The 14,198-nt window shown below is 41.1% G+C and overlaps 1 protein-coding gene across 1 annotated transcript; it reads left to right on the plus strand.

Annotated features, from left to right (window-relative positions):
* The first annotated feature begins 2,025 nt into the window (after positions 1 to 2,025).
* Positions 2,026 to 13,397, plus strand: LOC108717134 (sex hormone-binding globulin). Its single transcript, XM_018263952.2, has 8 exons — positions 2,026 to 2,271; positions 4,743 to 4,855; positions 7,526 to 7,715; positions 8,172 to 8,339; positions 8,869 to 9,034; positions 10,719 to 10,861; positions 11,547 to 11,772; positions 12,625 to 13,397. Exons 1-8 carry the CDS (start codon positions 2,146 to 2,148, stop codon positions 12,786 to 12,788), a joined length of 1,296 nt encoding a protein of 431 aa, XP_018119441.1. The 5' UTR covers positions 2,026 to 2,145; the 3' UTR covers positions 12,789 to 13,397.
* The last annotated feature ends 801 nt before the right edge of the window (positions 13,398 to 14,198 follow it).

Genomic DNA, 14,198 nt, shown 5'->3' on the forward strand with positions numbered 1-14,198 from the left:
TTTTTCACCTGTCAAGTATTAACTTTTAGTATGATGTAGAGCGTGAAATTCTGAGATAATTTTTTTTTTTTTGGTTTATTTTTATTCAGCGGCTCTACAGTGTGCCATTCCAGTAATCTGGTTGCTAGGGACCAAATGACCCTAGCAACCATTCATTGATATAAATAAAAAATTGGAATATAAATAGGAGAGGCCCTGAATAGAAAGACAAGTAATACAAACGATAATTTTGTAGCCTTACAAAGCATTTGTTTTCAGATGGGGTAACTCCCCCCCCCATTTGAAAGCTGGAAAGTCAGAAGAAAAATGGAAATAATTAAAAAAACGATAAAGTTGAACTATGAAGTTGCATAGCCATTCTATTACATACTAAAAGTTAATTACAGGTGAACTACTCCTTTATCCTTCTTTGCTGCTGTTGGTCAGGTGCCAATTATATTTGCACCCAAATCACTACTACTTTGCCATGAATTGTATGTGTTACCATGTCCCAGGGATTGGGCTCTACTTATAATGAATTTACGGTTGAGGGCATTGGTGCAAACTATGTCAGCTTTAAGGTGCCAGTCCCACAGCTTGTGCCCAATCAGCTATTTGGGGGAAAACATGTAACGCAAACTTGCCCCAAGTTTTTAGGGATGAAACTTCAAGCTGCTTTGGAATGTAAACACACCACTTATGTTTTATAGCGGAATATCTATTTTATTTGGTTGTTCAATCAATTCTGGCATCGCCTCGGCTACCAAGTGCTTTGCAACAATAAAGTTGTTTTTGTTTTGACCGCACAGTTGCATACCGGTTAATAATGTTTGTCCTTTTCAAATAAGTTCAACCACTCCTTAATGTCTGTCCAGGAGAGTAAAAATAATCAACAGATTTGGTGTATATTTAAGAAAAACAACCCCTTTTCCTTCAGAGGCCAAAAAGAAAGAAAAGAAACCAAACCGAGGCTTTCAATAACGTTTGTCAGGCAGAAGGGGAACACTGGTCGAATCCATGACGTGTAAATCAGTCAGTAAGATATCTTCCTAATGCTCCCAGATGAAAAACTCTAAAATTAGGCACTTTTCAGGGAATGGCTGACGAAGTGGAGATTAGTCCCTCATGATAATCCTCCTCTACCACAGGCAACTAATCTCCTGCAAAGGCTTTCACACCGGTGTTAATGTAAATTGCTGAAGGGAAAACATACACGTTGCTTCAGTTTCCCAGTTTCTAAATGTCAGTTTCAGTTGCCTAAATGTCAGAAACTGGCTAGGGCCTATAACTTGTATATAAAAAGAAACCTACTGTATATATAGTGCCAGGCATGTCCACCTGATCCCATAACCAGGATAAATCCTGATAGGCCCTTCCACTGTGGGCCCCTAATGCAAAGTTGGCCAGGGTATGTGTGTCCGGCAGGGTTTGTGAAGCTGAGGGGAGGATATAATTGCAGAGAAGACAGGTGGGAGATCTCTAGAAGCAGTAGTCAATCAGCAGGGACTCATAGTTCAGCTCCTCTGGTCGGCCCAAGGGTCCCCAGTCCAGCACTGCACAACACACCACTGACCTAATTATAAAGGATACAGACCCCTTGCTTGTGGGATGCCTGGACTGTGGAATCTGCTTCCTCTATGGTTGTTGTAAAATCCCCCCTCCCTAGCTGCTTTTCTACCTGAGTGGAAGCGAGTGGACAAACATAAAGTGAAGGGCCATGTACGGGATGCTGTGTGCACCGTGCCCCTCCAAAGATTATTTTTTGGGCAGAGGACTGGCACTGGGTAGTTACACCACTGGCAACATCAATACTTTAAGACTAGGAGCTGATTTACCATTCTGTGGACAAGATTAGGTCTGGGAAAGTATACAAAGAAATATAAGTGGGGGAATGGTTGGTTGGACTCTGTTGGGCTCAATGGAGCATCAGAATTCTGATCTGTAGCGGGTGGGTACTGGTTAAATGACATACTGTTAAAGGCTTGCCTCAGACATGCTTGCAAACATCTGGCAGGAGGCAGGGAGCCCAGATACGCACACACTGCTCATTGAGCCAACAATGGACTTTACAAATGGGGCTGCACCAGTGACCCCTCCTCTGCATTTATAAGTTACAGCAACCGTCCAGTGACCAAGCACAACATTTGGAGAAAAGTATCTCTGACAATGAGGACTTTAGGTTGGGTGACACTGCCTCTAGCCCTGTCTCTGCTTTCCTGCCCAGCCTTGGTAGTCACCTCTCTTCTCCCTATGCTGAGCCTGGATTCTCCACTCCATGAGCAACTGGCCCAGGTAGGCATTTATAGGGCATTATATTGTCATTTCTAATATAATTCTAAAATATTAGGCTGTTGGGGGTACTTTGTCGAGATGTTTATGCTGATGGGGCCACTAGAGAAAAGGGGAGGCACTTACAATGTAAGAACTGCAACTCCCAGCAATGCCCTGAGAGCTGTATTATAACTAATGACACATTCACTGTATTCTAACAGTTATTTGTTCATGATCTACCTGGATTGTTCTAAATTAAGGACAGATAGATTTCATGCTCATATATACAGAGGTCTTCTAAGTTAATTGGCAATTGTTCTTTGTGTTTTTTTCTTATTAAATCTTTTGTGCTGCAGGTTGGCATTTAAACTCTCTATCTTATTGCTTGTGTCTCACTGTCCCTAGCAATTAAGCAGGGGTTTTGGCAAACTGAAAGATGAACAGGAAGCAAAGATATAATAAAGAACCGATTTCCTGTTGGGTGGGTCAGTGACCCTGGCATCCAGATAGTATTGTAAGTTTCAGGCTGGTGGAATGCACAGCTGAAAGAAAATCGTTTATACCTGAACAAAATGCAAAACAAGGGCCATCTGCAACTTATCAGAGTATGGCTACCTAAACCATAGTAAAGATTCATTTAAAACTCAATTGCCCCTGTAAAGATTGTTATCTAACATTACTCTCACGTTTTTGGGCATATTCAGAAATGTATATCAGAAAAGGGAAAGGCTGGGCCCACTTCAGTTTTTCAGAGGAAAATGTCAAAGCTCCCTTGCCCCAAACAATCCTATACGAGTTGTACTGTGGTGAATTATATTGTCAGGTGTAAATAAGTTTGCACCCAAAGAACTACCACTTTGCCATGAATTGTATTGGTTACCATGTCCCAGGGATTGGGATTTCTCCAATAAATTTAAGGTTGAGGGGCATTAGAGCAAACTTCATCAGCTTTATCAATTTGCTAAGGGCAGGGTGCCAGACCCACAGCTTGTGCCCAATCAGCCATTTGAGGGAAAACATGTGATGCAAAGTTGCCCCAAGATTTTAGTGATGAAACTTCAGGCTATTTTGGAAAGTAACCACAGTCCAGTGCTTTACAGCTGTTTTTGTTTTGAATCGCTGACAGCACAATTGCATTCCAGTTAATAATATTTGTTCTTTTCAGATAAGTTCAACCACTCCTTAATCTCTGACCAGGAGAGTAAAAACCATCAACAGATTTGGTATATATTTAAGTAAAACAACCCCTTTTGCTTCCGGGGGCAAAAAACCCCAAAAAAACGAGGAACCAAACCAAGGCTTTCAATAACGCTTGGCTGGCATAAAGGGAACACAGGGATGGTCTTATCCATGACATGTAAATCAGTCAATAAGATATCTTCCTAATGCTCCCAGATGAAAAACTCTAAAATTAGGTACTTTTCGGGGAATGGCTGACGAAGTGGAGATTAGTCCCCCATGATAATCCTCCTCTATCACAGGCAACTAATCTCCCACAAAGGCTTTCACACCAATGTTAATGTAAATTACTGAAGGGAAAACATACACGTTGCTTCAGTTTCCCAGTGGCTAAATGTCACTTTCAGTTGCCTAAATGTCAGAAATATTCACTGGCCAGGGCCCATAAGTTGCATATAAAAATAAACCTATATACAGGTCCAGGCTGACCCACCATGAAACCTGGAGAAATCCTGATGGGCCCTGCAACCATGACTAATCTCCCGCAAAGGCTTTCCCACCCGCGATAATGTAAATGTATGAATTAAGTTTTTGGCTAACTAACCATATTAGAAACCTGATTTATTTTGCACAGCCTAATTATTAACGCAGTTTTTATTTTTACACTGAACTGTTCCTTTAAATATTATGCTTCTATTTTTGTACAATGTTAAATAAGATTGTTCTAATGTTTGAGTCAGCTCTACTAACATAATCACAATTGTTTCAGATTGAGGTGGGAACCATGAACCCTTCTGCAGACTTGGTGGCAGAGTCCACTGCTAAAAACCAGGTCCCAAGCATTCCAGATAACAGACCTATATGATATTCACAGTACATTTTACTGATAACAGTGTATTGTTCCCTTCATCAGCACCATTGAATCTCCCAAGTGATATGACCAATTACAATGCCAAATATCTTGATTCATTGTTCCCAAATCCAGGGAAGGATTTAGCTGAATATCTATAAAATGGTTGGGGAGCACAATGGCTCAGTGTTTAGCTCCCTCCCGTTTTGCTGAATTCCAACTTGAGCACCTGCAAGGAGTTTGTTTGTTCCATGTTGGTTTCCTCTCACTCTCCAAAAACATACAGGCAGGTTAACTGGCTCCTGTTAGACTGACCCTTCTGTGTGCAAATATGATAGGGACTTCTTATTGTAAACTCACTGGGTCAGAGATTGTTTGAACGATGTATAATCTCTAGAGCACTGCGGGATATGTTGGTGCTATACAAATTACAGATATAGTCAGTACGCTTTGTCTCTTTCAGAAAGTGACCTGTTCTGCTGGAAAACCGACTAGGTCCTCAGACAGCCTGTTCCTGGGCAGTGGAGATGAGCAGCACATTCTGCATATGGAATTCCAGTTCTCCGAGTTAACAAGGTATCCAAAGCGTATCCAAACCATAGTGTAGAACCAGCTGATTAGAATGCAAGCTCAGGGGTAATCAGCTAACCTTTGCCGAGAGCATGGGGATTAAAGGAAAAAATACCTATGGGTGCAATTATGAGAGTGTGCAGACTACATTTATACATGCAATAATCTGCTATTTTTGGACCAACCATCACTCATCATTCTAATCCCCTTCATTAAATTAGTAAGCAAGGTCAATGGCCACACACAGTATGCTGTTTCAAGTTGGTTGTTCAGGGATTACACACAAGTTGCTGTCCAACTTTCTCCACGTGGAGCAGGGATCCCCAACCTTTTTTTACCTGTGAGCAACATTCAGATTTAAAAGGAGTTGGGGAGCAACGCAAGCATGAAAAATGTTCCTGGGGTGCCAAATAAGGGCTGTAATTGGCTATTTGGCAGCCTCTATGTGAATTACCACCATATAGGAGGGTTTGTTTGGCAATACACCTGGTTTTTCTGCAACCAAAATTTACCTCCAAGCCTGGAATTTAAAAATAAGCTCCTGCTTTGAGGCCACTGAGAGCAACGTCCAAGGGGTTGGAGAGCAACATGTTGCTCACGAGCTACTGGTTGGGGATCACTGACGTGGAGGGTAAATTATTTAAAGGGGGTCTTTCACCCAGACATAAAAAGCTGTATAATAAAAGTCATTTTCAAATGAAAGATGAGACCAAAATTTTTTTTTTTATTAAAACATCCATACCTGTTATAAACATGTTTAAAGGTCTTAGCTATCAATTGTGTGTTGCCTGCCCCTCCTCAGAGGCGGAGCAACTAATTACCCCACTAGATTGTACGCCCCACATTCCCCCTCCCTCTAATTGTGTAGCCAGTGCATGGCTATCAGGTGCTCCACTCCGGCACAGAAACATGATTTTGTCATGATGGAAAGCTTGCCTTAATAACAGTGTCCTGCTTGCTGTTGATGTGAGTTCCAAGACTAAGGGTAAGACTTCACAAACGATTTTGACGCAATCCGACGCGCTGTGACAAAACGCATCCGACAGTCGTGTCGCATCGGATCAACACTGCGACACCATGCGACAATTCTATCTCTTACCTTATTTTGTTGCATGTGACAAGTCGCATGCGTTTTGTCGCAGCGCGTCGGAACGCTACAAAATCATTCGCAGAGTCCTACCCTTAAAGAAACAAGAAATAATGTATGTAGTGAAGGTCAAGTTTATTTTCCTTAACTAACATAATTTGGAATTATTTTTATAGGGCAGACATGTAAAACATGCGTAAAATTGTTCTTCTGAGTAAGCTACATTAACTGAAGTTTTCTTTTAGATTTATGATATTGGCAGTTGTTTTCTGCTGCTTTCTACCTGTTTTGCAAGGTTGGGGTCCTGGATATTTATTGGTGCAGAAAGCCTTTCCTGAGACTTCTCTGCTCAAATAAATCACTCCCGTCACACTGAGCTGAGCAACTACAGGAGGTGCTTTCTTCATCAGTAAATGGAGCTTTTACAGTTCTGTTTGTCCCAAAAAGAGCAACAGAGGATGCTCAGATAATAATGTATATATAATATAAAGATAACTTGCAAAAGTGCTTAGCAATTTTGCAATTTTGAATTGTTATATGGATAAGCATGTGTCCCTTTTAAAGGAACAGTAATATCAAAAAATTAAAGTGTTTTAAAGTAATGACAATATAATGTGTCGTTGCCCTGCACTGGTAAAACTGATGTGTTTGCTTCAGAAACACTACTATTGTTTATATAAACAAGCTGCTGTGTAGCAATGGGGGCAGCCATTCAAAGGAGAAAGGTTTCAGGTTACACAGCAGATAAGCTCTGTAGAACATAATGGTGTTATCTGTTATCCACTATTAAACCTGTGCCATACAGACTTTTTTCAATTTCCGCCATTGCTACACAGCAGCTTGTTTATATGAACTATAGTAGTGTTTCTGAAGCAAACACATCAGTTTTATTAGTGCAGGGCAACACTACATGATATTTTCATTACTTTAACACACTTACATTTTTTTGGTGTTACTGTTCATTTAAGAAATGACACTTGTGGCGCTGTCACAGATCTGAGTTATTGTGGATAAAAAATATGGAGATGCTTAAATAGTAGATACAGGTTAGATCTATATGTGATATCAAGAATCAGTGGAATAACAGTATAACACCTCGCCGACCTACAAAAAAATCTCCAGAGGGGCTCGGCTTGCACAGCAAACCCCACCTGGCTGGCCCACCCTCCCCATGTGCAGTGCAAATATTCAGGTATATCAGCGGCAGGGAAAGGGGGGGATTTGTATACTGCAGACCCCCCCCCCTCTCCAACCGCAGGGTCTTCTACTTCGATAGTTACCCCACTGTATAGGATATGTAATGCAGCAGGTTCCTAAATAACATAAGTATAAGATGGAAGCATATTGGTGGTGCAAAATAATGTTGCTGTCTATCCGCAGGTACAGGGAGGCATCTGACTGCTGTTAGGATAGAGTGCTGTTCAGGGTAGTGCATAAAGATTCCTAGTTAGAGAACTATAAATGCTAATATAATGCTAAGTTGCCATTGGAATCTAGACATGCACAAGATATGGATGTATATTATATACGAGAATCCTTACCTTTTTATAAAGTCCTGGATTGAGTTTGTATCATCTTGTTCCTTGCAGTAACCAGTCTTCTTTTGCTATTCGGACCTTTGACCCAGAAGGGATTATTTTCTACGGGGATGTAGGGAAGAATAATTGGTTTGTGCTTGGAATCCGGGAGCGAAAACTGGAAGTTCAAATGAACAACGACAATGGGCAGATGTTGCTGTCTAAGTGGGGACCAGACATCAGTGATGGCAAATGGAGGAAGGTAGGATGATTCTATATATGGCAGCCAGTGCCGAAACTTGTCACTGATGTCCATTTGTTAAAGCTTTTTATACCTTAAGGGCAGCGAAATACAGTCAAATTCGGGGAGATTAGTCGCCCGGGAACAAATCTATTCTTCGGCGACTAATCTCTCCGAACTGCCTTCCCGCAGGCTAGAATGAAAATCACCAGCGGGACGGTACCTCCTCTCACGAGGAAACTTCAGGCAACTTTGGAAAACAATCGATCCGATTGCGGATTGCATTCTACCCGGCAGTTCGGGGAGATAACTCGCTTCAAAGAAGAGGAGATTTATCTCTGGGCGACTAATCTCCCTGAATCTGAGCATGTGTCTCTGCCCTTTAATTCCCTGCAAAATTGTATTTATTACATGGAAATACCTGTGCTGCCACTGATGCATCCCATCAAACACTGGATTCATAGATCTGTCTTGCAGGTAACTGTGGACAGCGGTAGCAATACTGTTGAGGTGAGGGTGGATGGAGAACTTGTGGTGAAGTTAATCCATCATGTGAGCTCTCAGCCTAGTGCTCAGATCCCTTCCATGCTCAGAATTATCCTGGGAAACCTGCCAGCAGGCACTAAGGATCAGCTCATTAAACCGGTAAGAGACACCACTGAAATCTTATGCATTTCTTTACTTGAAAACTATATTCAGTACTATGCACCTATGGATATTTAGAGCTCTGCTCATAGCACATAAGAGGGGACTTATTCTATATTGGTCAGGGATGGCTGTTGGAAGGACCCATACAAGGGCCAATAAGCTGCCAATTCAGCCTGTCAGCAGCTTTTTTCAGTCTGTGTATTTGGCCGCCTTAAGTGTGAAATACTAAAGGCCAAGTTGACAGCTTATTGGCCCATGTATGGGGCCCCCTGAAAGGCTAGACAACCAATATCTGGCCAGATATTGATCAGACAGGTTTAAAAAGTCCATCAGAGCTCTGACCACATGTGGTCCTCGCTCCAGTCCCCTGTATCTCCTTCATTGTTATCTGATTGTTGACCCTCAAGGTGGGCATAATGGGAAAAGGTCCTCTGGTTAGGTGACCTCACCAAACAAGTGGATCTTTAAGTGTATGCCTTCTAGTGTATGGCCAGAATAAGTGCCTAGCTACTCTGTCCCTTCTCAGATACAACCTGCTTTGGATGGGTGTATGCGCAACTGGGCCTGGGTAAAGAAAGATGCACACGTTTTGGAGGTTGCTTTAAATGCTGATGAGAACCGACGCTGCTTTGAACAGGAAGAGCCAGGAACTTTCTTCCCTCCCAATGGTTATGCTGTTTTTAAACCTGAAGGTGAGTGTTTTTTTATCCATTGCACATATCAACAACAAAGCTTAGGGGAAAGCAAATCTAATGCTTGACTCTATAGGATGAGAAGGGTGAGATTGAGGTGGGGAAATTGCTGTAGGAGGAAGGCTCCTCTAAACCCCAGTAAAGAAGTGGAGCTGGATTTCTATTTCTGGCACTCCTAGGCCAGCTGCAGTCTGTCTCCCGCCCCCCAGGTCCACACATGCACACACTTTGCCTGTCCCTATCGACACTGAGGACTGTGCATGTGAAGGTAAGTAAATGAGAAATTTGCTGTGTTCCCAGTCCTCAGGGCATGTAGAAATTAGACCGACAATGTGACTGTGTGGCATGCCACCCCTGAAATCATACCACCCCTGAAATCATGCCACCCGGGCCTTTGTGGCCTTACCACAAATCTGGGCCTGTTTCTCTCAGAGGAAGGGTAGGTATGGTGCCAGAAGAATGAGAAGGACTCCATTGGAGTGATGTTGGAAGGCCACAGATGGAGAATTCTCATTGTAGATTTGACAAGTTTGGCTAGGGTTGCCATCCATGGGATGAAGTCTGGGCAGGGGAGGTGGGGCGTGACATAACATGGGCATGGGTAGTGATGTAACTGGGTAGAGTGGGTGATGTGGAGAGGCAGGGCCATGACATCAGAGGTAGGGTTATGATTTGGTGATTGGCTGATCACCAAGGTCAATCTGAGAGTCCTGTCTGGATTTCCATATTTTGGAGAACCGAGCAGGAAATTTTGACCCGGAAAGCCCTTCCAAAACCCAGGTCAAAACCGGACACGTGGCAATCCTAGGTTTGGCGCTACCCAAAACCCTGAAATTAAGGTTAATACTTATAAAGAAGTTGCTACAAGCTGTGACCATTTGCTTGACCCCAAACTATGATACATTTAGAAGTGGAAATAAGCAATTCAAATGTTGTTCTTAGACAGCTCAAAGTACTTTCTATCCACCAGTTCATGGACAAATTTTTAGAGTTAGAGGAAACTTTACTTGTAACACTAAAATTGACCATACACAGGCAGATTTAAGATGCAGATTCAGCCGCTCATAGTGAATTGTCACATTTAAAAGTTAAGGCTATTTATTGAAAGACCAGGCCATCTGGAGAGACCTCCGTGTATCACTGGAATTTAGTAAGTTCTCACTAATACAGTTTTTACCTTTTTAAATGTAGATTTACTGGTTGCCATTATCATGTGACAGTAAATTGTGTATATATATATATATATATATATATATATATATATATATATATATATATATATATATATATATATATATATATATATATATATATATATATATATATATAGGGAAAAAATGGAACTGACTTTGGGGAAATCTATTTCTCCTCGAGTTGAATCTCATCCATGACTTTTCATGTGATAAACCATGAGACAACTTTTTCTCTCTGAATTGAATCTGACCCATGGTGTGAGCAGTGTGCTTGAGCCCTGCATGGTCTTATATTATCTAATTGCTAATAAAGCCTATGAGTGGCCTGGTGTGGTTCCATTTGTTTTTGTTTTGTATTTTGGGATTGGGATCTGCTGATGTTTGCGCACAGAGTCTATGTTCAGTTTTTAGGGTTTCCATTATATGCAGGGTTGGATGTGAGCGAACATCGATTGTTTCCTTGTTGTTGAGTGATGGATGTTGTCTTGCAGTGCTTCACACAGTAGACATTGAAACATGGGGACTGTCAATCAAGCTGCTGTTCCGAGTGGTTGAAAATGGCGGAATTCTGCTCTTATTACATGATGGGAGCAAGGTTGCAGCCCTAACGGTGGCACTGGACTGTCAGAAGAAGGTAGAGTATTCTGATCTATCTCAGTATGAACAGATACAATTACTCACAAAACACGATCTCCTTAAATCACATGTAAAATGTAGGTACCAAGGCCACTGACCCCTAGACCTGCAGCTGAGGCAGTAATGAAAGAGGTTAGCACAAATGGAATTAAAGCAACAGTAACACCAAAAAAAATGTTGTGTTGCCCTGCCCTGTTTGCTTCAGAAACACTACTATAGTTCATATAAACAAGCTGCTGTGTAGCAATGGCGTAAATTGAAAAAAGACTATATGACACAGGTTAAATAGTGGATAACAGATAACACCATTATGTTCTACAGAGCTTATCTGCTGTGTAACCTGAGCCTTTTCTCCTTTGAATGGCTGCCCCCATTGCTACACAGCAGCTTATTTATATAAACAATTGTAGTGTTTCTGAAGCAAACACAGCAGTTTTACCAGCAACACTGCATTACATTTGTATTACTTTAAAACACGTTTATTTTTTAAGGCTACTGTTCCTATAAGGCACTTATGGAATTAAGGCTTTACATTGTAGCCCTACTCTTCTGTCCTTGTTTCCTACAAACATACAGTACAAGATGTAGAACGATTTGTTGTACGAAAAGCATCAGAGGGTTGAAGGACAGTACACTCTACAAAAGGTGCCAAAGAAATGTAATGGTTGCTTTCCTGTCCCCAGGCTCTCATTGTCACTCTTGAAGGTAATTTGATACATTCTGAGTCACTTCCGGAAGACGTGTGCTCAGGACACTGGGAGATCAGAGAGGTCCATATAAAAACGAATGAGATACAAGCAAATCAAACCAAGTATTCCGTATTATGGGACATCAACCCAGTGGCCCTCAAAGCTCTAAAAGATGTTTGGCTGGACCCGGCTGCTCAGCTTTTTGTTGGAGGCATCCCAGGTACTGTACATGAGTCTCATTCTCCCATGTGAAATGTATTGACAGTTATGCTGAAGCTTGACTGGTTTGGCTGGTAGCCAGGCTAAAGCTATCATTGGTACAAGTGAGGTGGGTGCTATGGTGAACTGCAGGGTGCTACATATGAATACACAGCTTGCTAAGTCTTGCCAAGGAGTTATTGCATCCAGACCTGTATGTTATTAATAAAATTCTGTTGTAAGAATAAAAAAATGCTTTAAAAAGTTTAGATAATGGTGTATTAGTTTAGCAATGTAGGATCCATGTGCCAAAAGAAACGGGTGCAATGATTTAACAATAGATGACTATTATTGACAATATTGATGTCTGTTGTAAATAAGGCCACAAAGCATGAATTAAATACACCCTACACCCTGAGGAATAATGTATGATTAGTTGCATAATTGTGTTAGAGGTATGGGACCTGTTATCCAGAACGCTTGGGACCTGGGGTTTTCCAGATAACGGATATTTCTGTACTTCATACCATAAGTCTACTAGAAAATTATGGAAACATTCATTAAACCCAATAGGCTGGTTTTGTTTCAGTACAAGGGATCAGGTAAAATGTACTGTTTATGACAGAGAAAAAGGAAATCATTTTGATTAAAATGGAGTCTATGGGAGACAGCCTTTCCTTAATTCAGAGCTTTCTGGATAACAGGTTTTCCTGATAACGGATCCCATACCTGTACCTCTTTATACATGGAATCCAAAGAATATTCTGACGTATATTCGCATTTGCGTTTTTCACTGCATTTTTTCTCAAATCGTGAAAAAAACAAACACTTGACTTTTGATAAATCAGCCCCTAAATTTCCTCTGTCTTTGCAGACGATTTCACTAAGGCCGGACCTTACTTCTCTGGGTGCCTGCAGGTAACTGTGCAAGGGCAAGCTGTAAGCCTGGACTCAGCGCAGTACAACCACCCTCACGTCCGCAGTCACAGCTGCCCCCAAGGGACAGAGATAAAACCTTGCTCCGGGAATGAACCCTAGTCACAGGGCTGCACCTCAGAATATTTGAGAACTACTGCATTATAATTCTACTGTAGATTCTGCCTTCTTACAATGTGCAAATAAATGTTGGTATTAGAATAGTAACACTGGGGGAGGCAAAAAGAAAATCTAGTAAGCAAGACTGCTCTTAGACTGCTAGACACCTGCTAGACTTCTAGGCATTCCTACATTGGGGAACATTTACTAACTAACTAAAATTTGTATTGGTGAATTTTTTTCTTGTGCTCTTAGTAAATTGAAGAATATTGACTGGAGACATTTTACCTGCGGAAAAGATGTGAATTTATAACAATACAAAAAGAGTTTTCACCACTAGGAAGTTATTTCTCCAAAATGTGTTGTATTCTCCTTTTAGTAAATGGGTGATGTTTAGGGGAATCTTTATTTTAAGTGAGACTTCTTCAAATTTTCACTTTCACCCTTTAGTAAATATGCCCCTAAGTGTGATATAAAACTGATGGCTCATGGGCAAATCAACTCTGCCACCTCACATTGACTTGAATGTAAATCATATAGACAAATACAAGAGGTCCTCTGCACTCAACCCATTATCAATATGGACAAACAATCCCTGTTTTGTTTAAAGGGTAAGGCTTTTTTAGGGATGCACCAAATCCACTTTTGGATTTTGGAAATTTTTTAGTAGCTTAAAGGGATACTGTCATGGAAAAATGTTTTTTTTTTTAAACACATAAGTTAATAGTGCTGTTCCAGCAGACTTCTTCACTGAAGAAAGATTTTTTTTACATTTAATTTTAAAATCTGACATGGGGCTAGACATATTGTAAATTTTCCAGGTGACCCCAGTCATGTGACTTGTGCTCTGATAAACTTCAATCACTCTTTACTGCTGTACTCCAAGTTGGAGTGATATCACCCCCCCCCCCCAGCAGCCAAACAAAAGAACAATGGGAAGGTAACCAGATAACAGCTCCCTAACACAAGATAACAGCTCCCTGGTAGATCTAAGAACAGCACTCAATAGTAAAATTCAGGTCCCACTGCGACACATTCAATTACATTGAGTAGGAGAAACAACAGTCTGCCAGAAAGCAGTTCCATCCTAAAGTGCTGGCTCTTTCTGAAATCACATGACCAGGCAAAATGACCTGAGATGCCGCCTACACACCAATATTACAACTAAAAACACTTGTTGGTTCAAGAATAACATTTTACATAGTGAATTATTTGCAGTGTTATTTAAAGAAATAAAAACTATACCATAAATTCATCACAGAATCCCTCCTATATATACAGTATTGATAATGGGTTGAGTGCAGAGGACTCTTTTATTTGACTATGTGTATTTTGGGGTCACAGCCTCATTGCTACCCCGCCTAATGGTTTTAAAAATTAGTGGTGCGCACAACTTTCCCTTGTTTGAATGTA

Source organism: Xenopus laevis, chromosome 5L, assembly GCF_017654675.1.
Source record: "Xenopus laevis strain J_2021 chromosome 5L, Xenopus_laevis_v10.1, whole genome shotgun sequence".
NCBI lineage: Eukaryota > Metazoa > Chordata > Amphibia > Anura > Pipidae > Xenopus > Xenopus laevis.